The following is a 27,872-nucleotide window of genomic DNA, read 5'->3' as shown; positions in this document are numbered from 1 at the left end:
CTTCAGAGGCCAAGGTGGGAGAATCCCTTGAGCCCAGAGCTCAAGACTAGCCTAGGCAACATAGTGAGACCTCGTCTCTACAAAAAATTGTTTTAAATTAGCTGGGCCTGGTGATGTGCAGCTGTGGTTCCAGCTACTTGGGGGATCTGAGGTGGAAGGATTGCTTGAGCTCAGGAGATTGAGGCTGCAGTGAGCCATGATAGTGCCACTGCACTCCAGCCTGGGTGAGAGAGTGAGACCTTGTCTCAAAAAAAAAAATCCCCAAATCCCAAAACCCAGAAAAGTTGCTACAAATAATAGTTCTTAGTAGAATCAATAAAATTAATAAAAGTAAGGGAAAGGAGAAAATTATTTAGATCAGAAGTCAGCAACTTTTTTCTGTGAAAAGCCAACGGGTAAATATATTAGGCTTTCCGGGCCCTGCCATCTTTGTCACAGCCACTCAACTCTACTGTCGTAGTGCAAGGACAGCCACAGAGAATATGTAAACAAATGTGAGCTCGGTTATTCAAAAAAAAGGATTCAAAACCAGACTTTGAGTTAGGTGTGGTGGCTCACGCCTGTAATCCCAGCACTTTGGGAGGCTGAGGCAGTCGGATTATTTGAGGTTAAGAGTTCGAGACCAGCCTGGCCAATGTGATGAAACCCCGTCTCTACTAAAATACAAAAATCAGCCGGGTGTGGTGGTGGGCACCTGTAATCCCAGCTACTCAGGAGGCTAAGGCAGAAGAATTGCTTGAACCCAGAAGGTGGAGGTTGCAGTGAGCTGGGATCGTGCCACTGCACCCTAGCCTAAGCAAGAGTGAGACTCCCTCTCAAGAAAACAAACAAATAAAAACACAGGGTTTGGGCTAGGTTAGGCCCATGGGACTTAGTGGGCCAGTTCCCACTCTAAATTAGTGGCCGGCAGCCCTTCTGTGCAGCAGAATCACCTGGAAACCATTTCTGAACTACCATTGGATATTCTTTATTGGTTGTTCTAAAGGATCCTCAGGTGATTCTAATCCATGGTTAGGGTTGAGACCTGCAAGTTAGGGAGTGGCCACTTGTCTGTCACTGACAGGCTGCAGAGACTTTTCCTAGCTAGCTCCATTAGTAACTCTTACCAAGTACATCTCAGATCTTAACATGACTCTAACACGTTTAGTAACTAGGAATATCAACAGGGGAAGGTCACCGGAGGGAAAAATAAACCCTCAGATACCTAATTCCTTCTGACCTTCTCCTCCACTGGCCTTAATCAGGTAAGCCTCTGAGCCTGCCCACCTGTTTTTCTCTCGTCAGCATCAGTGGGAATAACCGTTGTCATCGCTGGAACTTACCAAGTTGGGTTTTGATCTCTTCTAAGTGAAATGGAATCATATTGGTGATAATAGAATTCATTCATCTCTTTCCAAATTTTCTAAAAAGTACACTTTATTAAACGTGAGATGTTTACTGGCAACTGAAACATGGGCCAGAGGAAAGTCATTGCCTCCCAAATGTTTGGACTCCCCACAGTTTCACGCATGAATATAATTATCAAGTCCAGGAATTGCAGGGTTTGCTTGCATTTTAGTCTTTAAGCTAAGAACTAAATTTCCAGGCAAACGTGTCTTGGTTGGTTGGGGAGAGCAGTCTTAAATGAAGAGTAGCCTTCAAACTACTCCATGTTTTTTTTCAATTTTCCTCAAAGGAAAAGATTCACTTTCCAGCTGTAGAAAAATGTTTCCTTTCTCCCGCTTTGTGGTGTCCAAACTGTTGGAAGAAAGAATGAGTCATCTCTCACGGTGACTCGAAGACTGACATCTCAAAGGCTGGCAGTTGTGGTGTCACTCAAAACCAGGAAGGAATCATCTCTTCCTCATAACTCTTCCTTCTCCTCCTCTGCACAGATGCAAGCTGCCCGCTGACTATTCATAAAGGGGCGGCAGCCCAAGGTCCACACGGTGTTGAACACAGTGTCAACCAGGGAATCACAGGCTACTTGAAAAAGATAGAAGAGGGACAGAAAGGTTAATATTGAGTAATTTTCAAGAGGCACTGTATTTCCAGGGATGACATGATACCCAGAGGAAAGCAGAGACAGTAATCCAAATAGAGAATTCAAAGGAAGAGCATATATTTCAGCAAACGTTTTCAGACAAGCTCCCACTCAATCCAATAAAGCAGAAGACACCTGGAGGTGCCCTCACTTGTGGGCCCCTGCTCAAAACAGTGGTGAGCAATCAGCACTCCTACACCCCCATGGTTACTCCATGGAGAATATTTTTTGCAGAAGACTCCCTCACATGACATATCTATGTTTTCCATAGCTTCCCTGTCTGTGGCCATACCACCTGGAACACGCCCAATCTTGCCTATAGCTTTCCCTGTTCAAGTATTGGATGAACAACCATTCACTGATGGAAAAACATTTGCATGTGTTGGATATGTTGGTTAGCCACTGTCTTAGGAGCCAACGATATGGAGACAAAAGACATCATCCTCAATTCAAGGACTCCACAGTTCGGATAAAGAGGTGGACAGGTAAACAGATAGCTACACTACCTCATGATGAAAGTAAGCCCAAGGTGGTATGGGAGCCCATAGAAAGGGTCTCTATCCCTTTGCAGCAAGGGTTATTAGGGGAGGTATCTTAGAGGAAGTAAGATATATAAGCTTAAACTTCAAGAATGGTCAGGAAAATTAAGTACTTATGCATACTAAAACATGGAAGAATTTTGAAAACATTATGCTAAGCAAAAGAAGCCAGACACAAAAGGCCACATATTGTATGATTCCATTTATAGAAAATATCCAGAATAGGCAATCCATATAGAGAGTAAAATAGTGGTTGTTTAGGGCTAGGGTGGGGTAGGGGAGGTAATGAGTAGTGACTGCTAATGGCTACAGGGTTTCTTTTGGGGCTAATGAAAATGTTCTGGAATTAGATTGTGGTGATGGTTGCACAATTCTGTGAATATACAAAAACCACTGAAGTGTATACTTTTAAAGGGTACATTTGATGGTATGTAAATAATGTATCAATTTTTTAATTTTTTTAAAAAATTGAATACTTGCATCCTTTGAGACTATTAAGGAACATTAATCCCTACCATTCAACCCAGTTGTGATATTAATTCTGATTTACTACCTTGGCCCTAGAGCAGTTTTATGGTCTTTGCAACTATTATAACCCTTAGTCTTCAGAACAGGAAGCAAAATGAAATATATCAATTTGCAAAGTTGGTTCATTGAGAAGATCAAAGATGTTGACAAACTTTCAGCTAGACTAACCAAGAAAAAAGAGAGGACTCAAATTATCGAATTCAGGAATGAGAGAGAAACATCACTAACAATCTTATAGAAATAAAAAGGATTATAAGGAAATACTATGAATAACTACATGCCAAAAAGTGTTGCTAACTTGGATGGAATGGACAAATTCGTAGAAAGACATGAACTGCTGAAACTGACTCAAGAAGAATAGAAAATATGAATAGGTTGCTAGTGTATATAAATATAATTACTAACCCAAGCTTGTGATTTAGTAATTAAAAACTTCTCCAAAGAAATCCAATTCTATTTGGCTTTACTGGGGAATTTTACCAAACATTTAAAGAATTAATATAAATCCTTTCTAAACTTTTTTTAAAAATTAGGAGAGAAGAGATCATTGCCCAACTCATTTTATGAGGTCAGTATTACTCTCATACCAAAACCAAAGACATCATAAAAATAACAAACTGTAGACTAGTATCTCTTATAACTATAGATGTAAAATCCTCAACGAAATACTAGTAAACTGAATCCAGCAACATATAAAAAGGTTTACATCATGACTAAGTGGAATTTAGTCTGAGAATGCTAAGCCATACTAAAATCAATATAATACACTACATCAGCAGAATGTAGAACACATACTACATGATCATCTCAATAGATGCAGAAAAAACATTTGAAAACATCCAACACTTTTTCATGATAAAAACACTTGGCTAGGTATGGTGGCTCACGCCTGTAATCCCAGCATTTTGGGAAGCCGAGGCTGGTGGATTGCCTGAGGTCAGGATTTCAAGACCAGCCTGGCCAACATAGTGAAACTCTGTCTCTACTAAAAATACAAAAATTAGCCAGGTATAGTAGTGGGCTTCCGTAATCCAGCTACTTGGGAGGCTGAGGCAGGAGAATTGCTTAAACCCAGGAGGCAGAGTTTGCAGTGAGCCAAGGTCGCACTACTGCACTCCAGCCTGGGAGACAAAGCAAAACTCTGTCTCAGAAAAAGAAAGAAAGAAGAAAGAGAGAGAGAGAGAGAGAGAAAGAAAGAAAAAAGCTCAATAAACTGGGAAAAGAGGATAGCTCCCAGAACCTGATAAAGGCCATCTAGAGACAGCCGTAGCTAACAGTCATGCTCAATGGTGAAAGACTAAATGCTTTTACTCTAAGATCAGGAACAAGACAGAAGTATCCACTCACAACACTTCTATTCCATGTTCTATTGGAAGCTCTAGCCAGGGCAATTAGGCAAGAGCAAAAAAATTTTTTTAATCCAAATTGGAAAGGAAGACGATATGCAGATAGATGGCATTATCTTATATATATAAAAGCCTATGGAACCTATGAAAAACCTATTAGAACTAATGAGTTAATTCAGCAAGGTTGTAGGATATAAGGTCAATGTCAAAAAATCAAATGTATTTCTATACATTATTAGTAAATTATCTGAAAATAAAATGTAAATATAATTATATTTCATTAGCATTAAAAAGAATAAAATACTTAGGAATAAATTTACCAGAAGTCCAAGTCTTGTACTGTGAACACTATATACACCTTGTTGAAATAAATTAAAGACCTAAATAAATGGAATTGATATAATTGGTATAAATATAATAAATATATTTGATATAAATACAATTGTGTTAAGATAGTAATATTCTCAAATTAATCTATAGATTCAGCAATAACCCTGTCAAATTTCTAGCTTCCATTTCTTAGAGAAATTGACAGTCTGTTCCTAAAATTCAATGGAAATGTTAGGAATTCAGAATATTCAAAATAGTCTTGACAAAAAAAGAACAAAGTTTAGGAACACATCTTGATTTCAAAATTTACTGCGTAACAACAATAATAGACAACGTGGTTCTGACATAGATCAGTGGAATAGAATTGAGCATCTAGGAATAAATCCTTCTTTATGGTCAATTGATTTTTGACAAGTGTGCAAAGACAGTATAATGTAGGGAAGAATAGTCTTTTCAACAAATGGTGCCAGAACAACTGAATATCCGCATAGAAAAGAATGAAGTTGGACCTTTTTCTTACACCATACACAAATATTAATTCAAAATAAATCATAGACCTAAATGTAAGCGCTACAACAATCACACTCTTATAAGAAAACATGAGTAAATCTTTGTGATCTTGGGTTAGGCAAAGCATTACTACATACGACACCAAAAGTACCAGTGACAAAAGAATAAATTAAAAAATAGATAAATTGGATTTAAAATTTGAAAATTCTGTGCTACAAATAATACCATCAAGAAGGCAGGAGGAAAAGAAGCAAAAAAAGGGGGGAGAAAATGTTTGCTAATCATGTAGCTGATAAATAACTTGAATATATAAAGAACTCTTGCAACTCAATAATAAAAAGACAAATACAATTTTAAAAGGGACAAAGGATCCTAATAGACATTCAGGTATATATGCAATGGCCAATAAGCACATAAAGAGATGCTCAGCATCAACAACTGTGAGGGAACTGCAAATCGAAACCACAGTGAGATACAACTTCACATGCAGTAGGGTCTATAATTAAAGACAGATAATGACAAATGTTGGTGACGATGTGGAAAAACCTGAGCCTTCACAATTTGGTGGTGGGAATGAAAAATGGTGCAGCCCCTTTGGAAAACAGTTTAGCAGCTCTTCAAAAGCTTAAACATAGAGTTACCATTTAGCCCAACGATTCCTCTCCCAGATACATACCCAAAAGAAGTGAAAACATGTGTTTCCACCAACATTTGTGCATAAATGTTCATAGCAGTAATATTCATAATAGCCAAAATGTAGAAACAACCCAAATGTCCATCAGTTGGTGAATGGATAAAGAAACTATGTTAGAATATAGAATATAGAACAATAGAATATTATTCAGCAATAAAAATGAATGAAATACTGATACATTCTACCACATGGATAAACCTTGCCTAGTGAAATAAGTCAGTCACAGAAGACCATGTATTGTACGATTCGTTTATATGAAAGGCCCAGAATAGGCGGTTCTAGAAGTAGAAAGTAGATTTGTGATTTCCTCGAGCTGGGCAGGGGGAGTTGGGGAGAGGCTGTTAATGGCCCTGGGGTTCCTTCTCAGGGTGATGAATATGTTCTAAAATTGATGGTGATATTGACTGCATAACTTTGCTAACATATGTAAAAGCATTTAAATGGGTGAATTGCATTGTGTGTGAATTGTAGCTTAATAAATCTGCTTCAACAACAAAAAATGAATGATTAGGGTGTTTCACACAGGGGCAGAAAGGAATGGACCATAAACCCAAGTAGTTTGATTCACCAGGTTGGAAACATTCTCTTTGTAGAATCTACAAAGTGATATTTCTGAGCCCATCGAGGCCTGTAAGAAAAAAAAATCTAATATCCCACAATAAAAACTAGAAATAAACTATCTGTGAAAATGCTTTGTGATGTGTGGATCCCTTTCACAGAAAGGCACCTGTGTTTTGATTCACCAGGTTGGAACCACACTTTCTGTAGAATCTACAAAGGGATATTTCTGAGACCATTGAGGCCTGTAAGGAAAAATCGAATATCCTGTGAAAAAATTAGAAACAAGCTATCTGTGAAAGTGCTTTGTGATATGTGAATTCATCTCACAGAATGGAACCTGGGTTTTGATTCACTAGGTTGGAAACACTCTTTCTGTAGAATCTACGAAGGGACAGTTCCAAGCCCACTGAGGCAGGAGTCAGGAGAGAGATGGGGAATGGCCAAGATGATGGTGGAGAGATAGGCTAGGGCTGAATCAGAAAGGGCCCTGTACAGCATACTGAAGAGTTTGGATTTAACCTGTAAGAAGGAGGAATCTATTGAATGATTTACATAGGGGGTCGAGATGATCAGATTCGTGTGGCATATCTGGTCCCAATGGTGACAATCAATTAGATGGGACACAGACACTGGGTTAATTTGAAGTAACCAGGCAAGTGGGATATGAAAGAGATATTTGGGAGAAAGAATCAATAGGACATTGCTTGCAGGAAGTAACTTGACCTGACCCTAGATTAGCAGTAGATACTTTTTCACCCTCTTTAGACATAGAATAGAATGATACTCCCTTTCAAAGGGCACACTGAATTATTCACGTTTCCAAGCCCTCACACCTTCACCTCCAGACTGCACTCTAGACATTGATCTATGAAAAGAGCCAAGATTCTCTCTACTGCAGACACTCTCTGTGGTGTGGAGCCAGCTCTTTATCAGCCTGCATTTCAACTCTTACCAGCTAAAAATAGAAAATGCTAATTCATACCTGGATACAATATCCTGACTTCAGAAACAGAGAGAGTAAAAACTTTTCCTAAGTAAAATAGGACAAAGAAATTATAGAATCAGTGCTAGAAACTAGGTAGCAAAGCAGTTGTTTAAAATAACTATCCTTGCTGGGCTCAGTGGCTCATGCCTGTAATCCCAGCACTTTGGGAGGCTGAGGTGGGTGGATTGCTTGAGTTCAGGAGTTTGAGACCAGCCTGGGCAACATGGCAAGACCCCATCTGTACTAAAAATATAAAAATCAGCTGGGCGTGGTGGCACACGCCTGTAATCCCAGCTACATGAGAGGCTGAGGCACAAGAATCACTTGAACCTGGGAAGTGGAGCTTGTAGTGAGCCAAGATCACACCATTTCACTCTAGCCTGGGCAACGGAGTGAGATTCTGTCTCAAAAAAATAAAAAATTGTACATAAAATTATTATCCTCAAGTATATAGAGACCTTTACACAGAAGAGATTTTTTGAATTCCTACTCTGAAAAAACAGAGGCCTAAACCAAACCAAGTGGTCCTATAAGGAATAATTCTTGATATGGAAAATTATTTAACAGTGGAATGGATAATCCAAGCCAGTTGGGCAGTTCTTTCTCCATCCTTAAATGATAGATTTTTATTTTTCTGGGAAGGCTTTGGTGTAGTCGTTTACCTTCAGGAGTGTTGCCAGCAGCTCGTGGGCAGGATAGCAAGAACTTTAGTGAAGGAGTGCCCAGAATCTTCACCATTTCTTGCTCAGCCACAGTGTTCCATAAAGAATGTTTAGTGAGCTCTGATGATCTCTCTGAGTCAAGGGGTTCTGGCTATATGTCAGTGTGAAAACAGGAGCAAATTCCCTACGCACTGTACATGCCATTGAGACACATACCTTCCACATTGGAGACAAAGCCCAGACTCCGCTTAAGGTCGGAGCAGATGGATTGGAGACACCATCGGAATTTTGCATCACAGCGATATTTGTTGGCGCCGCAAGTGTCATAACAGACATCCAGCTGGTTGCAGCACTTGGTCATTGCTGGAATGCCCAAGTCCATCTGGGGAAAAGTGAAGGAAGGAAAAATAAGGGGAGGAAATGCCGCGTTCAGACTAAGGACCTTAGGCAACCTTGCCCATCTTGTTATTAAGTAGCCAGTTCTCACATTTCTAGTGCATAACCCAACTAATTCAAAAACACCAGTGGCTCAGTCACAGGTTGCCAAGTTTTTATTGTTACTTAGTTATTATTTCAATAAGCGATTCTGGCCCATTTTTCATCTCTTTTTTTTTCTAGATATTAGTAATTTTAAAATTCAGAGTCAGCTTTCAGTAATGAAAATAGAGACCAGAAGGGTAATCAGGAGAGCAGAGCCACAGGCCTTCTAAATTTAATTAACGCTTAACAGATCCATATGAGATTTTGTGTGAGCAAAGGATTCTATGGCTAAGAAGTATAAACAATTCAGCCTCAGTTCAAGAGATCACCAGCATCCCAGACAGCACTATTTTAAGGGTGTGTGTGTGTGTGTGTGTGTGCGCGCGTATGTCTCAGGATGTGTCGGAAAGTAGAGTGGGTATAGAACACAGCTCCTGACCACAAGGGGACTGTAGTCAAACCACATCTCTAGCACACACATGAGAGCATCCTATAAACAAATGTAAATGTAGCAGCATAAACTGTGTAACTAAGTTCATAAAATGCCACATGTGGCTGGGTGCAGTGCCTCATGCCTATAATCCCAGCATCTTGGGAAGCCGAGGTGGGCAGATCACTTGAGGTCAGGAGTTCGAGACCAGCCTGGCCAATATGGTGAAAACCTGTCTCTACTAAAAATACAAAAATTAGCCGGGCTTGTGTGTGTGTGTGTGTGTGTGTGTGTATGTGTTTGCAGATTTCCATGATGTCAGCACTCCAAACATAGCCACTTTGGCACTACGAACAAAGTCAGCTGCTTGCAAGTCATGACAATATGTAGCAATCAGCTCTCACTGGCCACCACCAGCTGGCTCCAGCACATCACAGGAATGAGCCACTAATTTAAATAAGTCAAACCTGTCATATCTAACTCAAATTAAGTTGTGTCATAATGCCCTAAGTCTCAACTGACATTTTCAGTGGTGATTTCAAAGTTCTGATCTACTATCAAGGGGTTTTTTTTGTTTGTTTTTGAGACGGAGTTTCGCTCTTATTACCCAGGCTGGAGTGCAATGGTGCGATCTTGGCTCACCGCAACCTCCGCCCCCTGGGTTCAGGTAATTCTCCTGCCTCAGCCTCCTGAGTAGCTGGGATTACAGGCATGTGCCAGCATGCCCAGCTAATTTTTTGTAATTTTTAGTAGAGACGGGGTTTCACCATGTTGACCAGGATGGTCTCGATCTGTTGACCTCGTGATCCACCTGCCTCGGCCTCCCAAAGTGCTGGGATTACAGGCTTGAGCCACCACGCCCGGCCTATCAAGGGTTTATCTAAGGGACATATGTCCCTGAGAAAAGGAAATCAGATATATTCTTTGAAAATTCTCTCCTTTGCCTCATATCCAATTTCAAATACTTAATTGTAAGTTCAACTTGTTTCCAGAAATAATCACTTCCATCAGGGATAACTCTAGGATTGCTCTCAGTCAAAACCAATCAACCAAGAAGGTAATGCTGGCAGTACATACACTTTCTGGTACCTTGAGACCCAGGAAATAGGAACTGCAGCCGTTGGGCTCTTGGGGCTTGTAACCAGGTCTGGGCATTGGTGCCTTTCCTTGCAGGAAGAAGAAAGGAAAGAAGCAAGAAGAAATATTTAGAAGTTGAGCATTTGGGAACATTTGTCAAATGAAAATTTTTTAAAAGCATATTTTGCTTTTTCTTTAAAAGTCATTGAGCTTTGCATCCAAATCAGGCGATGATTATGAGGATGACAATGACAATGAGGATGATGCTGATGATATCACAGAAGATCATGACTTTCAGACCACTTTGACCCTTTCTCCTAATCTCAAGACATTTCATGAGCACTTTTTTTGTTTGTTTTGAGACAGAGTCTCTCTCTGTCACCCAGGCTGGAGTGCAGCACTGTGATCTTGGCTCACTGCAACCTCTGCCTCCCGGGTTCAAGCAATTCTCCTGCCTCAGCCTCCCAAATAGCTGGGATTACAGGTATGCACCACCATGCCCAGCCAATTTTTGTATTTTTTGTAGGGACAAGGTTTCACCATGTTGGCCATGCTGGTCTTGAACTCCAGACCTCAAGTGATCCACCCGCCTTGGCCTCCCAAAGTGCTGGTATTACAGGCATGAGCCATTGCACCCAATAAGTATTTATTTACTGAGGGTTCTAGTGTTTCTTAAGTGCATGACCTTGCAGATAAAGGCCATGGCAAACCCAACTAAAACTCAAGGTTCCGCATCCCTGAACCACCACAAGACCACACACCACATAAAAAACAAGCAGAACACAACTGGATCACACACTTAAGGAGTTGGAATTGTAGCAGTGCCTCAAAAGCATTTCACTTGCAGGAAATTCAAGCAAGATTCCAGAATCATAGAGCGTTATTGAGCAAAGAGCAAAGAAATCACCCTGATGTGATATCTGAGGCATTTGCTTCATAGAACTAAGTAGAAATGATCTAACAGCTTTGAATTTCTGGTTTTTATGAACTTTCAAATGTGTAGAGAGAAGCTTTACCAGTTGTATCAATGGCAGTGCTCACAGGTGAAGATAATCTTGACCTGAGATGACCTCAGGACAGTCATCTGCAGTGGATATTTTATCCCATTATTCAGATAAGAAAATGGGGCTAAGAGGTTGCATGACCTGCCTACCATCGTACAGGAAGTGGGGGAAATAGGATATAAAGTCGTCTCCAAAGCCCATGCTCCTTCACAACATATCTGCCTCTTTTTAGGAGATGCAAGACCTAGCATAAGACTGGAGAAATGTGCTAAGAATAATTAATCCTTAGGGTAAGGCAGATAGCAGTTCCTCCTTTCTCTGTCCCTTCCTTCCTTCCTTCCTTCCTTCCTTCCTTCCTTCCTTCCTTCCTTCCTTCCTCTTTTTCTCTCTCTCTTTCTTTCTCTTTCATTCTTTCCTTCCTTCAGTCTTCTCCTACCAGGTATTTATTTTTAATTATTTTGTATTATGAAATATTTCAAATCAGTTGAAAAGTCAGAGAAACAAACAGCCACGTACCAAATACACAAACATAATAAATGTTAACATTTGTCAAATTTGCTATAAATGTTTTTTCTTTTTTATTAAATGTGACAGTTCAAGTACAGGTTCAGGTGCAGTTGAAACCACTTTGCACCCCATCATTCTATTTTAATTTTTAGATACTAAGTTTATGTTTTAAGCCCCCCCACTTCGTATCATTCTGCAAATTTGTCTTGTTTATTCTTGGCCCTTTACTCTCACAAAGAATTTTGCAATTATTTTGAATTTGTAGCATCAACTTAGTAAAGTCTACAAGAAAGATGGCCAGGAATTTGATTGAAAAATCCATCAAATGTATAGATTTGGAGATAACTGCCTTTCTTAGGATACTCAGCCTTCCCAAATATGGACATGGTATAGTTCTCTGTTTACTGAAGTCTTCCTGTATGTCATTCAACAGAGCACCACCATTCTCTCCATATGTTTATTATACTTTCTATATACCTATATTATTCAGATCCTTAAACAAAATAGACTATCTCTTAAAAATCCAGAGGTGAGACTCAGACCTCTCTAGTAAATGTGCACTTTTCTGGAACCCAGACTGCTTCTAGCTTTCTGCTCTCCCATACCCTGGCTCTCATGGTCCAAGATGGCGCTTCAGCCAACTCATCCATATTACCTGCAGCGGGATGGGAGGAGTTAGAAGGGTCCAGCCCCTCTCTTCAGTAAACACACTCCAGAATGTTACATGTGCTACTTACTCATACTTCCTTCTGGCCACACCTTAATGAAATGGCAAAAATCTGGTTGCAAAGGTGGGCTAGGAAATGGAACGGGCAGCCATGAGCCCAGCCTAAAAGCAGAAGCAGGGGCTTGTTACTGTAGAAAAGGGGAAGAATAGATATTAGGGGACACTAGCAGTTTGTGCCACAGTTTGGGTACTGGTTGCTGTGATACATGTGGTTATAAGATTGTGGTCCAAGATGACTTCCAATGATTCCCACCTCCTGACATTCATCTCCTGTGTATAGTCCCAGGAATGGTCTGTGTGACCAAGAGAATACTGCAGAAGCGGAGGTGTATTCCTCCTAAGATTAAGCTCTAAATGACATGACTTCTGTCTCGGGCTCTCTTACTTACCCTCTCTCTCACCATTCATTCTAGGGGAAGTTATGTCATGAACAGTCCCATGGACAGACCCATGCCTCCTGCCAATAGCCTCATGAGTTTAGCAAGAGCTCCTCCAGCCCCAGCTGAATCTCCAGAGATGGCAGCATCAGCTGGCAGCATGATCTCAACCTTATGAGAAACTGAGCCAGCATCGCCCAGCAAAGCCACTCCAGGATTGCTGCCCCTCAGCAGCTGTGTGATACAATCTTTGCTACTGTTAGCTGCTAAATTTTGAGGTACTTTGTTACTCAGCAATATATAACTGTTGCCATTATGGTTTTTTTTTTTTTTTTTTTTTTTTTGGAACAGAATCTTGCTCTGTTGCCCAGGCTGGAGTGCAATAGCATGATCTCAGCTCACCGCAATCTCCGCCTCCTGATTCAAGCAATTCTCCTGCCTCAGCCTCCTGAGTAGCTGGGGTTGCAGGCACGCCCACCACACCTGGCTAATTTTTTGTATTTTTAGTAGAGACAGATTTTCACCATGTTGGCCAGGCTCATCTCAAATTCCTGGCCTCAAGTGATCCACCTGCCTTGGCCTCCCAAAGTGCTGGGATTACTGGCATGTGCCACCTTGCCCAGCCTGCCATCATGATTTTAATCTTTTTGCTATATTTTTTCTATAACAGCTTTATTGAGCTGTAATCTTATATCATCTACATTCACTCATTTAATGTGTATGTTTCAATGGTTTTGGCATATCCACAGAGTTGTGCAATCAACACCATAATCTAACATTAGAACATTATAATCTCAAAAAGAAACCCTGGCCAAGCACAGTGGCTCACAGCTGTAATCCCAGCACTTTGGGAGGCCAAAGTGGGTGGATCACGAGATCAAGAGATTGAGATCATCCCAGCCAACACCGTGAAACCACATCTCTACTAAAAATAGAAAAATTAGCCAGACGCGGTGCTACATGCCTATAATCTCACTACTTGGGAGGCTGAGGCAGGAGAATCACTTGAACCCAGGAGGCGGAGGTTGCAGTGAGCTGAGGTCATGCCACTGTACTCCAGCCTGGCTGAGCAAGGCTCCAACTCAAAAAAAAAAAAAACAAAAAAAGAAACCCTATGCCCCTTAGTCATCACTCCCATCTTCCCACCCCCAGCCCTAGGCAACTCTTTCACATGAATTAAATCATACAACATGTGGCCTTTTGTGTCTGGCTTCTTTCAATTAGCAAAATGTTTTCTGGTTTCATACATGTTGTAGTCTGTATCAGTAGGTAAGTTCTTTTTATTGCCAGAAAAATCTTCCATTGTATAGACATTACCACATTTTGTCCAAGTAGCTATGACTACAGGTGCATGCCACCATGCATGGCTACCTTGTAAATTTTTTTATAGAGATGGGGTCTTGCCATGTTGCCCAGTCTGGTCTTTAACTTCTGGGCTCAAGCAACTCTCCCACCTCAGTCTACTGAGCTGCTGGAATTACAGGCATGAGCCACTGTACCTGCTTCTTTTCTTTTTCCTTTATTTTTTGAGACAAGGTCTCACTCTGTCACCCAGGCTGGAGTGCAGTGGTGTGATCTTGGCACACTGCACCCTTGATCTCCCAGGCTTAAGCAAGCCTCCCATCTCAGCCTCCCTAGTAGCTGGGACTACAAATGTTGCCACCACACCTGACTAATTTTTGTATTTTTTGTAGAGATTGGGTTTTGCTATGTTGCCCAAGCTAGTCTTGAACTCCTGAACTGAAGCTATCCACTCATCTTGGTCTCCCAAAGGGCTGAGATTATAGGCATGAGCCATAGCACGCAGCCTTCTTTTTTTTTTTTTCTGGCTCTATCACCAGGCTGGAGTGCAGTGGCACAATCTTGGCTCACTGCAACCTCTGCCTCCCAGATTCAAGCAATTCTCCTGCCTCAGTCTCCCAAATTGCTGGGATTACAGGCACATGCCACCATGCCCAGCTAATTTTTGTATTTTTAATATAGATAGGGTTTCACCATTTTGGTCAGGCTGGTCTTGAACTACTGACCTTGTGATCCACCCGCCTCAGCCTCTCAAAGTGCCGGGATTACAGGCGTGAGCCACCGCGCCCAGCCTTCTTTTTCTTATTGAAGTGAAATTCGGATAACATAAAATGAACCATCTTAAAGCGTGCAATTAAGTACATTCACAACGTGGTACAACCATCACCTTTATCTAGTTCAAAAACACTTTAATCACCCCCAAGGTAGACCTTGTGCCCATTCAGCAGTCATTCCCTGTCTCAGGCAGTTTGGATGCTATAACAAAAATAACAGAGACTGGATGGCTTACACAACAGAAATTTATTCCTCACAGTGCTGAAGCCTGGGAATTCCAAGATCAGGGTGCCAGTGCATTCTGTGTCTGGTGAGGGCCTTCTTCCAGATTTGCAGACAGCCTTTGTCTTTAACCTCTTTCCCTTCTTACGAGGACACTAGTGCCATCATGGTGGCCCCACACTCAAGACAGTATCTTAGCTCACTGCAACTCTGCCTCCTGGGTTCAAGCAATTCTCCTGCCTCAGCCTCCTGAGTAGCTGGGATTACAGGGGCCCACCACCACACCCGGCTAATTTTCTGTATTTTTAGTAGAGACGGGGTTTCATCATGTTGGCCAGGCTGGTCTTGAATGCCTGACTTCAAGTGATCTGCCTTCCTTGGCCTCCCAAAGTGCTGAGGTTACAGGCGTGAGCCACCTTGCCCAGCCAGATAATGCGATCTCTTTTTAATAACTTTGCTGACAAGGACATTTGCCACAGGCTTGGCTCGGTTTCTTGGGTTACCCTCTGCGTTTTTGCCCTTGATAACTCACAGAAGATAAAACTCTGCTATTGCAGTTTGAAAGATAATGGAACCGAATTCCTCTCCAGCCTGCAGCTAATCCTGGTTATTTTTATTTTATTTAGTGTTTTATGTTAACTGCAGAAATTCTATTTAGAAATGAAGCTGGAAGTATAAGTTCTAAGGTAAAAGGTTTCAGTCTACACAGAAACAGAAATCATTCGAGGATACCATATCCTCAAATTATCATTTGAGTAGCTTATGGTTGATGTTTTAAGTCTAGGCATTAATAATGTATCATATCCACAGATGTTTTATTTCCTGACTGGAGCTAAACAGGAGTGAGAGACTGACAAACTGATCCCGTTCAAATTCAAATCTTAGTGTTCATAAAAAAAAGTTTTATTGGAACACAGCCACACTCATTAATATGATTTGGCTATGGGTGCTTTCACAGAGAAAATAGCAGAATACTGTTCTAATCTTGATGTGAGGATGGTTTTCTAATCAAGACATAAAATTCAGAAGCCGTAAAGAAAGAGACTGACAGATCTGATCTTATAAAACTTAAAAGCTTCTGAATAAAGTGAAATACCATAAAAGCCTTCAAAGACAAACTGGAGGGAGATTGAGAAGAGCCAGCCAAGAAAGCAAAGAGCTCTACCTGCCAGTGGTGGACACGGCCTCCAGGGCTCACCCTTTTTTTTCTCTGTTTTGTCACTGGGAAGAGCAGTAAAAACTTCCAGGGCTTTGTGACCCAGGGCAAGAGTTTTGACTTCCCAGGAGGGTGTGTCCATCCTCCCCGCCCAGCTGGTTCCCCTGGAGGTGCTAGCAGGGAGTGAATCCACCCTATTGAAAGGTACACCCACAGCAAACCACCGTGGCACACATTTACCTATGTAACCAACCAGCACGTCCTGCACATGTACCCCAGAACTTAAAAATAAACATTAACAAATGGATTAACATTTCTATTTCCAAAAGGAATTCATAGGAGTGTTTTTTTCCTATCTCTGGCAGCAATAGTTCTTATCACTCTTTAAATGTTGCCACTCTGTTGGCTAAACGTGGTATCTCGTTGTTACTTTAATTTGTAAGCCCCTGAATTCAATCATGTTATTCGTATGCGGACCATTTAGTTTTTCTTTTCTGTCAATTGCCCATTTCCATTCTTTGCTCATTTTTCTTTGAGGTCTTTCACCTATTTCTTCACAGTTTGTAAGAATGATATTTTTGTAGGAATGATATTATGTCTTTGTCATTTGTTTTACAGTTTTCCACTCAGTAATATGATTTTTCTATTAATGTTGTGTTTGTTATAAAGAACAGACAATGATACCAAATGAATAATAAAAGTATTTACTAAACTATTGTAGGCATAGCTTCATCAACAACCCCAACCAGCTATCTCAAACATGAGAAAATAAAATAATTTCCAGGCCAGGGGCGGTGGCTCATGCCTGTAATCCCAGCACTTTGGGAGGCCCAGCAGGGGGATCACCTGAGGTCATGAGTTTGAGACCAACCTGGCCAACACAGGGAAACCCCGTCTCTACTAAAAATACAAAAAGTAGCTGGTGGAACGTGTCTGTACTCCAGTTACTCGGGGAGCTGAGGCAGGAGAATCACTTGAACCTGGAAGGCAGAGGTTGCAGTGAGCCGAGATCACGCCACTGCACTCCAGCCTGGGTGTCAGAGGGAGACTCTTGCCTCAAAAAAAAAAAAAACTTCCCAGAAAATGTAAGAAAGGTACATCTTCCCTCTTCCCAGAAACACTCAGATGCAACATGACTAACACGTCAACAGAACACAGCAGGACAGGGATGATTTTCCTGAAGAGAAGAACTCTGTATTTCAGTCTCTAAAACAGATTAAGTTACTGCATGACGTAGGGTGACCAACTTGTCCTGGTTTGCCTGATACTGTCCCTGTGTTAGTACTGAAAGTCCCACATCCTAGGAGCATCTCCCCTCCGCCCTAAATCCCCAGCAGACTTAGTCACCCAAAAAAGAGAATAATCTGTTTGCTTCGAAGTCAATGGCTGTTTTCTTTTTTGGGCTCTGGATCCCCTGGAGAATCTGATGACGTCTGTGAGTTACTTCCCTGGAAAAAGATACAAACTCACAGGTTTATGAAATTTTGCTGTAAAACTTCAGATAAAAATTCTCTTAAAAAATAGACTGATTGGCTGGGCACGGTGGCTCACACCTGTAATCCTAGCACTTTGGGAGGCTGAGGTGGATGGATCACCTGCGGTCAAGAGTTCAAGAACGAGCCTGGCCATCATGGTGAAATCCCATCTTTAAAAAAAATATAGACACCCTTTATTTATTTGTTTGTTTGTTTATTTTTGAGACAGAATCTCACTCTGTCACACAAGCTGGGGTGCAGTGGCGCCATCTTGGCTCACTGCGACCTCTGCCTCCCAGGTTCAAGTGATTCTCCTGCCTCAGCCTCCCAAGTAGCTGGGATTACTGGCACCTGCCACCATACGCAGCTAATTTTTATATTTTTTAGTAGAGACAGGGTTTCACCATGTTAGCCAGGCTGGTCTCAAACTCCTAACCTCAAATGATCCTCCCACCTCAGCCTCCCGAAGTGCTGGAATTACAATGGACTGATATTTAAAGAAACTTTTAAGATACTTTAAATCTTGGATCTAAATCCAAGAAGAAATTGATTTTGAGGATCTTTTATTAAAGTGTGAAAGTGTGGACAGTATCAGTATAGAAACTCTGCTCCATTGACCCAACTCCAGAGACCTTCATAAAGCTGATAACTCTTCAGTCATTGTGCCCTCGAGGGACTTCTTCCAGAAGCTGAGAGGCTGTTGTCCAGCTACTGGGATTTCTGGGATTTTTTATTTTATGTTGAAAGAGAACTGGAAGACTCTGAATGCAATTAGCCTGTTCACTAGACCATTTTTCTCACAACATTTATAAAATTTGTTTGGTGCCTACCATGCTCTCTCTATACCACTGATTCTTTATGTATACTAACTTTTAATTCTCACAACAGCCTTGTAAGGTGGATATTAGTAACATTATTTTTACATATTTGAGGAAACTAAGGTTGAGAGGGTCAGATAACGTGCCCAAGGTCACCAGCAATGGGATATTTTCCCCTAAATTTAAACCCATGATTTTTCCATTACTATGTTTATTCCTCAAAGTCTGGTTCAAAGACTCGCCATTAAAAGGTCATACCACAGACCTACTACATCAGAATCTCTGGAGGTGGAAAAGGGTATCTATATTTTGGAAAAGAGTTTCAAGGACATCTTGTTTGCATTGCTGCAGACTCCTTAATGACAGTTGTGCTGGGTATGCCATTGACACAGGCTGGATCTTGTCATCTTTATAGCCTACTTGTTTGACAAGTACAGATTTTGTGTGTTGGCACGAAACCAAATTACTTTAGCTATGAGAAGCATGGAAAACAATGTTGACATGCTTTCATAGGCTACCAGGATACATACACAGTTTTATCTGCCTGAATAATATAACCTGTGGGCCTAAGTTCTTTAAGAATGACTTCATAGAATGCCACTCCTTTACCTTGGCTGTGCTTTGCAATTACCTGGGAAAAAACGTTAAAATACTGATGTCTGGGGCCAACCCACAGAAATGTTGATTTAATTGATTTGGTGTCAGGTGTTGTTAAAGCCCCTCAGGTGATCTGAAGTGTAGCCAAGTTAGCCGCTGTTTTAAATTGTAGTTAGTACCTATCAAAGGTAAAACCTGGCTGGTGCGGTGGCTCATGCCTATCATCCCAGCACTTTGGGAGGCCAAGTTGGGAGGATTGCTTGAGCCCACGAGTTTGAGACCAGCCTGGGCAAGACGGTAAGACTCCCTTCTCTACAAAAGTTACGAAATTATCTGAGCATGGTGGCGCACACCTGTAGTCCAAGCTAACCAGGAGGCTGAGGCAGAAACTTCCAGAAACTCCTACTAATCAGAAACACCAGGTCTGGGGCCCAGAGATCTGTTTAAATCAGCCCTCCAGGGGCTTCAACTCACAGGTGAGTTTGAGAACCACCACTTAAAAGAGAAGCACTGTGCAAGAGAGATCAGTGACAAAGCAAACTACAAAAGAGCAGATGCTGTTATTAGGTGTTGTCTGTTCAAAAGATTGCTTGATGGCCTGGCATGGTGGCTCATGCCTGTAATCCCAGCACTTTGGGAGGCCGAGGCGGGTGGATCACAAGGTCAGGAGTTGAAGAGCAGCCTGGCCAATATGGTGAAACCCCGTCTCTATTTAAAAAAAAAAAAAGAGATTGCTTGATTCACAATCAATCTGAGAAGATATTTTGTACTCTTTCGGGCACAGCCTCCAGGTTTTTGGCTCCACTGGATTCCCAGGTAAGGAGGCATAACCCCCTATTTTTCTAAGCGTTTTGCAGGCCGCTCGCTGAGCAGCAGGCTGTTTCGCACAGTGAGAAGCGTTATTTGCCTTCCTCTTCTGTTTACTCTTCCCATCCCCCACCAGTGGCTGCTGGCGTCCACCCTGCTCAGCCAGAGGCTCTACAACTAAAATTTGCTGAAGTCCTTTAATGCCGCTTTGCTAGGGAAGGAAGAAGAGGGTTTGGGTCTTGATTTCCTAATAAAAAAAATTCCTGCCATTACCTATTTGCTGAACTACAGATATTAGTCTCACGTTGCCTTTAGGAAGGAAAACGCCTGTGTTGATTCCAGTGTCTGAAGGAGTCAACCGCTTCCCCGCGCCATCCGTGCAAACCAGGGGAGCACAATCTGGTGGCAAGGCCTCTGCGTGGTTCTAACTGCCTTCCACAGATACGTGGTTTTGGGGCCAGATAGGTTCTAACAGAGCAGGCATTCTTCTCTGTGAAACTTTTACAAAGAAGCTGCAGCATCCTTTCTTTAAAAAAACAAACGAAACAGAAAAACCATATCCCTGTGTGGTTAAAACATCTGTGCTGCAAAACTCTGGGTCCTGGTGCAATCAATGATTAACCATTACCTCCTCATCACCCTTAGTGTAAGCGATTTCCCCCACTCAAAGATAAACAGGAATGGAGAGACTTCTGGGGTGAGTCCGGGAAGTATGTAATTTTTTTGTGCATCTTTTGAAAGCTGACATTTTCTCTGCGGAGTATTTGGGGAAAATGTTTCTCAAATGTGTTTTCCTATTAGGCTAAACTGGCTCACCATTTTCATTTCTAATCCCATCATGAGATATTTGATAAATTAAACCATAAAACTGATGCTACCGGAGACTGTGCATGCTTTGGAAAACATTTTCATGCGCATTTGCAATTACACAGTGCCACCAGCTTCAGGGCCTGGGCCTCCGCATTTCACTCCCATGACATTAATTTCCAGTGCCCAATGAAGGAAGCAGTGGCACCAGGGACTCCATGCTGGCAGCCAGGTGTGCATCTTAGCTCCTGTGTACCCCCAGTCCCACCCAGGCAAGGCAGGGGATGTGCTCCGGCCAGCTCACAATTCTACATCTGGTGCCCAGCCCCAGGGACAGCCCCTGGGATCCCTGGTGAGCCAAGAACCCTTCCTCTCCACGGCCGGAGGTGGCAGGCAGAGACAGCGTCCTTGGGAAAGTCAGGCAAATTTGTGCCAGTCAGGGACTGAGATCTTGGAGGACTGTGTGAACTGCAGCAGAGGAAGGGAGAATTTGTTTCCAAGCTGAGCACAGGACAACTGAGGAGGTGGTTTCGCCCCGCGGCAGATTTTTCTCTGAATGTTCAGCTTTAGTTTTCATCCCTGGGAACTCCTGGCAGAGACCTCTCACACCCACACGCCTTCTCCCCACCCCAGACACCCTTCTAAGAACTGCCTCACAAGAAACTCATTAAAATGGCCCAGGGAAGGTTTCCCAGATACAATACAGGAAGCTCAGTGAAATGTGAGTTTGAGAGAAATAACGAAGAATTTGTCAGGATAAGTATATCCCACATATTTCCCTGGACATGCTTATACTAATGACTTCTTTGTTGTTTATGGATTTCACATTTCACTGGGTGTCCTACATTTGTATCTGCTAAATCTGGCAGCTCTAAGTGGATAACAGGGAAAAGTGCAAGACAGATCGTGACCTCTCGGGCTGGGCTGCCCATGGGTCCATCAGTTACAGTTTTTACAGAAAGAGAAACCGCACACTCACCGTATCGGCACCTGTATTGACAGACTCCATTCTTCCCTCCCAGCAGCTCCAGAAAAGAATCAAAGTAGCTATTGACGGATTCAAAGCTTCCCCGGATGTGCCGAAGGCCCCAGTCTGAATAGGACTCCTCTGCATCAGGGCTTGTGTCACCCTGAGCCAGGCCACCCCCCAGGCAGAGCCACAAAACCAAGAAGCCACTGGCCAGCTCCATCCTGCAGCCAGGTAGGTACTGGGTTCTCTCCTCAAACTCCGCCAGTGTCCCAGAAGTCCAGGGACAAACCCCCTACCTAGATGTCAGGCAGGACTGGGAAAGGGATTATCTGGAATGTTCAATCTGTCTGTTCCCCAGAGGTGGACTTTAAACATAGCTATGGAGGCTGGGATGAGATCAGGGCAATTAGAAAGAGGGCAAGGGTTAGGGAGTGGGAGGGCCAGGGTGAGAGAACACTTCAAAGTGGATTCCACCACCCTGGAGGAGGGAGATGTTGACCAACTTCTAGGAGGCAGGGACAGTGGAGCATTCGGAGTTCTACCCCCACCAGCTTGTTAACCTATTGATCAGTTACAAGTGTGGCTATTCAGGGCCAGCCTCTTGACAGAAGAGCTTGTCCGAAGGTCCTGGCCCCACCCCTCAGCCAGCTACCTACGCGGTCTCCGAGGAGAGTCAGGAGGATGTGTAAAGGGCTCAGGAAAGCCCCAGTGGTAGGGATTAATAGTCACTGTACCACGGGTCACGATATTGTCAGAAAATGCACCAAGTGTGCATGAAGTAGAAGTACAGATCTGAGACCCCAGCTTCTGCTTTGGAACCTACCTGGTGCTCAGACTCATAATTCTCTAATTTGGCAGAGCTCCCAGATGTAGCCATCTGAGTGCGGGGCCATTTTTGCTTCTATTTACAGCAGTATCTTTATTTACACTCAGCAGTACTGGATCATAAGACAAGATTACAGATGGTCCAAGGACGATTCTGGGGGCACTCGGGTCTCCCGGTGGTGCTTTTCCTTTGAGTTACTTAAAAGTCAGAGGGTTTATCAAATAGAAAGCTTTTAAGATTGTTGATTGAAGTCTAGTGTTTTGGCATCATTTTTGGTTTAGACTCTGCTTTTAGTTGTGTGAAGAAATACCATCTATAAAGTCACTAGTCTAGGGCCAGGTGTGGTGGCTAACACCTGTAATCCCAGCACTTCTAGAGGCCAAGGCAGGCGGATCACCTAAAGTTAGGAGTTCGAGACCAACCTGGCCAACATGGCAAAACTCTGTCTCTGCTAAAAATACAAAAATTAGCTGGCGTGGTGGCGCATGTCTGTAGTCCAAGCTACTCCGGAGGCTGAGGCAGGAGAATCACTTGAACCCAGGAGGTGGAGGTTGTAGTGAGCCAAGATCCTGCCATTGCACTCTAACCTGGGCAACAAGAGTAAAACTCCATCTCAAAATAATAATAATAATAAAATAATCATTAGCCTATAAAAATGATACCTTTATGGACCACATGAATCATTTAGCTCAAATGCTTGTCTGAAAAGCCCCATGGAAAATAATGAATTAATTTCTTCATTTTCGATAAATGTGTTTGGCTAAAGACTCAGACTCCAGGAAGGGCGGTGGCTAAAAATTAGTAACAACAGTGATGCCACCAAATATTTTAAAGCATTTCTACTTTTCATACCACTTTCAAACACACACACACACACACACACAGCCACACACATACACATGCACATGTGCACAGATGTTCATGTCAGTTTCATGAAGCAGGATAAATATTCCCAGTTGGGAGGTGAGGAAACTGACACAGAGGGGAAGTGACTGCAGATGGGAAAGCCAGCACCAGGGCCAGCTACATAATTCGTGGGGTTTCTCCAAAACAAAACTGCAAATGCAGAGCTCCTTTTCCAAAAGCAGGTGGAATGTGCCATTAAAATGCTAACTCTAAAGCTTTTTCCTTTAAAAAAGCTTTATTATTTGCAAAATGTAATAGGGGTAATAGGGATACATGAGTATCAATATAAACAAATTTTAAAATATTTTTGGTGTCATAATTTTATATAATATTATCTATTACTTTATAAATATGTGATATCTTGCTTGATTGTAAGATTTTTCTGACTGGCTTTGCTAAAAATTCATTGATTAGGTCATCAAAGTTTATACTTTTAACAGCCTAATTTCCAATCAGCATAATGGAAAGTGATGTCAGTTGCTCTTGGCAAATGTAAGATGGCAGGAATGTCGATACTTTTTAATTTGGAGAAGGATCTTTTTGCTGATACAGCTGTGACTACAGCTGCTATGCCGTTCCCCTTACTTCCTGACACCTTACACATTTTTAAATTGTGGTAAAATATGCATATTTACATTTTAACCATTTTTAAGTGTGCGATGCAGTGGCATTACGTACATGCATACATTGTTGTGTAACCATCGCCAATATCCATCTCCAGAACTTTTTCATCATCCCAAACCGAGACTCTGTTCCCATTAAGTGGTAAGTTCCCCATTTCCCCTTTCCCCAGCCCCTGGCAGCCACTATTCTACTTTCTGTTCTTATGAATTTGCCTATTCTAGGTACTCCACATAAATTGAATAATATAATATGAGTCCTTTGTGTCTGGCTTATTTCACTTAGTATCATGGTTTTTTTTGGTTTTTGTTTTTAAAGACGGGGTTTCACCATGTTGGTCAGGCTGGTCTTGAACTCCCGACCTCAGGTGATCCGCCCACCTTGGCCTCCAAAGTGCTTGGATTATAGGCATGAGCCACCGCGCCTGGCCAGTATCATGTTTTAAGTTCACCCACGTGGCATGTATCAATACTTCACTGAGAATACTGCTGCTATGAATATCGGTCTGCAAATACCCATTCAAGGCCCTGCTTCCGATCCTTTTGGGTATTATATACCTAGAAGTGTGTTTGCTGGATGGTAATTCTATGTTTAACTTTCGAAGAACCATCATACTGCTTGTCCACAGTGACTATACCATTTTACATTCCTGCCAGCAATGTACAAGATTTCTAATTTCTCCTTGTTTTCCTTTTCTTTTTGACAAGTCATCCTAATGAGCGGGAGGGAATATCTCATGCATCTTCCTCATAATTAGTGATGTTGAGCATCTTTTCATGTGCTTATTGGCTATTTACATATTTTCTTTGGAGAAACATCTATTTAAGACCTTTGTCCATTTTTCAATTGGGTATTTTGTTGTTGTTGAGTGTTAGAAGTTCTTTATATACTCTGGATATTAATCTCTTATCAGGGCTGGGCATGGTGGCTCATGCCTATAATCCCAGCACTTTGGGAGGCTGAGGTGGGTGGATCTCTTGAGCTCAGGAGTTTAAGACCAACCTGGGCAACATGGAAAAAGCCCATCTCTACAAAAAAATACAAAAATCAGCCAGGTGTAGTGGTGTGTGGCCGTAGTCCCAGCTACTCGGGGTTGCAGGGGATGGTTTGAGCCCAGGATGTGGAGGCCACGGTGAGCTGAAAATGTGCCATTGCACTCTAGCCTGGACAAAAGAGCAAGACCCTGTCTCAAAATAAAAAGTAATCTCTTATCAGATATATAATTTGCATGTATTTTCTCCTATTCTTTTGGTTGCCTTTTCACTCTTTGGTAGTATCCTTTGCACAAAAGTTTTAAATTTTGATGAAGTCCAATTTATCTATTTTTTTTTTCTTTTGTTGACTGTGCTTTTGTGTGTCATAGCCAAGAAAGCATTGGCAAATCCAAGGTCATGAAGATCTTGACCCTATGTTTTCTTTAAGAGTTTTACAGTTTTAGCTCTTATGTCTTTGATCCATTTTTTTAAATGACACAACAGGATCAGGAGCAGTGGCTCAAACCTGTAACCCCAGCACTTAGGGAGGCCCAAGAGGGTGGATTGCTCAAGTCTAAGAGTTCAAGACCAGCCTAGGAAACATAGGGACCTTGTCTCTACAAAATATCAGCTGGGCATGGTGGCATGCGCTCTAGTCCTAGCTACTCTGGAGGCTGAGGTGGAAGGATTGCTTTAGCCCAGGAGGTGCACGTTGTGGTGAGCTAAGATTGTGCCACTGTACTCCAGCCTAAGTGACAGAGCAAGACCCTGTCTCAATAATAATTATTATATCTATGTTTCTTTGGAACCTCCACCTCCTGGGTCTCCTGGGTTCAAGTGATTCTCCTGCCTCAGCCTCCTGAGTAGCTGGGATTACAGGTGCCCAACATCACGCCCAGCTAATTTTTGTGTTTTTGTTAGAGACGGGGTTTTACCATGTTGGCCAGGCTGGTCTCAAACTCCTGACCTCAAGTGATCTTCCCATCTCGGCCTCCAAAAGTGCTGGGATTACAGGTGCGAGCTACCACACCTGGCCTGGAATTATGGATCCTGTGTGTTGGCAGGAATATGAAAGGTAATCTTGTCCAGCAGTTCTTCTAATACTTGAATCCCTTCTATGCTGACTAGCTTTCTTGGTAGCTTCAGAGTTAGCCACCACATTTTTAATATGTAAGGAGGAAATGATTATGTTTTAGTTTGAAATTTTAAATATGCTTTCTCTTTTGTTTTTTGTTTTTTTTGTTTTTGAGATGGAGTTTTGCTCTTGTTACCCAGGCTGGAGTGCATGGTGCGATCTCGGCTCACCACAACCTCCGCCTCCTGGGTTCAGGCAATTCTCCTGCCTCAGCCTCCTGAGTAGCTGGGATTATAGGCACGTGCCACCATGCCCAGCTAATTTTTTGTATCTTTAGTATAGACGGGGTTTCACCATTTGATCAGGAAGGTCTTGATCTCTTGACCTCATGATCCACCTGCCTCGGCCTCCCAAAGTGCTGGAATTACAGGCTTGAGCCACCGCGCCCGGCCTCTCTTTTTTTTTTTTTTTTTTTTGTTTTGTTTTTTGAGACAGAGTCTCATTCGGTCACCTGGAGACAGTGGCACGATCATGGTTTACTGCAGCCTCCACCTCCCGGGCTCAAGCAATGATTTCTCTTAATACAAAGAGAAAGCTATTAAAAGCTTTGCTTGTAACACAAAGGATCAATGCTGATTGTTACATAGAGAAAAGCATCTTGTAAATAAGTAATGCTCAGTTTTTCTTTATCTGTTCCAACGATATTCTTCTGTTTCTCAAAATTGTAAAGAATGAAGCAAATGGATTTTTAGAGTAAAAGAATGTAACATACTCCCGCCTCTCCTGAGTTGTTTCTACGGTTTGACTTCTGCAGTTGTTGACATGGCCTCATTATGATGAAAGATGCCATCAGTTTTGAATGAGAAACAGAAGAATATTGCTGCAACAGATAAAGAAAAATTGAGCATTACTTATTTACAAGATGCTTTTCTCTATGTAACAATCAGCATTCACTACCTAAATTAATACTGTATTTTAGAAATCAGCCTCTTTATACCATGGGTGTTCTAATTCAACAACTTGGTTAGAAGTTTAGTAAAGAGAACAGGGTACTTCTGCATATCAGTCTCATGAATTCTAGCTACACTTTCCATCTGTTTTCATCAAACCCTTGGGTTCCAGATGTCTTTATTCTTTCACAAAGTTTTGCTCTTTTCCTTCCATAGTTTTTGGAATAGCCTTACTTTATGTATAAGAAGGGATGAAAAGTAACGAGAGCAACTTCATCAATAATGTATTTGCTAATGAACTTTGAAGTTCAAAGTTAGTCAAAACTTGTCTTGGGGGCCCAGACAATGATCCCAGTGTTGTAGTTGCTAAAAACAGCTCAAAAATATTTCAGAACAACCTTATGAGCCACATAGCCTGTTCCATGATCACTGGAGCTAGATCTGTTGTTCTCAACCTTGTTTCACATTAGGATCACATAGGGAGCTTTAAAAATATGATGTCCAGGTCTGTCACCTAGAAATTCTGGTTAATTTACATGGGATTTGATTCATTTTGAGTTAATTCTTGTATGTGGTATAAGGTAAGGTATAACATTCATGCTTTTTCCTGTGGATATCCAGTTTCTTAGTACTATTTGTTGAAAAGTCTATCCTTTCCATCATTGAACAGTCTTGGCATCCTTGTCAAAGTCATTTAACCATATATGTATGGGCTCTTTATTCCATTCCATTGGTCTGCGTGTTTGTCCATAAGCCAATACCATACTGTTTTGATTAGTTCTGTATCAAGTTTTTAAAAAATGTTTTATTTT

General features: G+C 41.9%; 2 protein-coding genes across 7 annotated transcripts in view; one reads left to right on the top strand and one right to left on the bottom strand.

The window, feature by feature from the left end:
• The window catches only part of OIT3 (oncoprotein induced transcript 3), a 53,248-nt gene extending 40,190 nt beyond the window's left edge, over positions 1–13,058 (top strand). The window contains exon 10 of one of the 3 annotated variants that reach the window (XR_008475261.2): positions 12,817–13,058. Coding sequence is in view for 2 of the 3 variants with exons in the window: in XM_078345602.1 (XP_078201728.1) it covers positions 12,817–12,870 (54 nt within the window). In the remaining variant the exon portion in view is untranslated. The remainder of the gene's footprint in view (positions 1–12,816) is intronic. The other 2 variants (XM_078345602.1, XM_078345601.1) reach the window with 2 other exon arrangements.
• Positions 1,364–22,048, bottom strand: PLA2G12B (phospholipase A2 group XIIB). 4 transcript variants are annotated; one of them, XM_002756249.6, is made up of 4 exons: positions 21,718–22,048; positions 10,166–10,254; positions 8,395–8,560; positions 1,364–1,965 (listed from the first exon to the last, which is right to left on the bottom strand). In XM_002756249.6, the coding sequence occupies exons 1-4, from the start codon at positions 21,926–21,928 to the stop codon at positions 1,844–1,846; spliced, it is 588 nt and encodes a 195-aa protein (XP_002756295.2). In that variant the 5' UTR covers positions 21,929–22,048; the 3' UTR covers positions 1,364–1,843. The 4 variants fall into 4 exon arrangements, with proteins under 4 accessions (XP_002756295.2, XP_009007993.1, XP_078201745.1 ...); XM_009009745.4 differs by having other exon boundaries at positions 1,364–1,962; XM_078345619.1 differs by having other exon boundaries at positions 10,178–10,254.
• Positions 22,049–27,872: the final 5,824 nt, after the last annotated feature.

This window comes from Callithrix jacchus, chromosome 12 (assembly GCF_049354715.1).
Source record: "Callithrix jacchus isolate 240 chromosome 12, calJac240_pri, whole genome shotgun sequence".
Taxonomy (NCBI): Eukaryota; Metazoa; Chordata; class Mammalia; order Primates; family Cebidae; genus Callithrix; species Callithrix jacchus.
This window is presented reverse-complemented; position numbering and strand designations above follow the sequence as displayed.

Coding starts and splice junctions, on each gene's coding strand:
- PLA2G12B (XM_002756249.6), bottom strand. CDS start 21,928: ATGGAGCTGGCCAGTGGCTTCTTGGTTTTGTGGCTCTGCCTGGGGGGT. Junction 10,255..21,717: donor TCAATACAGGTGCCGATACG/GTGAGTGTGCGG, acceptor TCTTCCTGCAAG/GAAAGGCACCAATGCCCAGA. Junction 8,561..10,165: donor GTCTCAAGGTACCAGAAAGT/GTATGTACTGCC, acceptor ACTTTTCCCCAG/ATGGACTTGGGCATTCCAGC.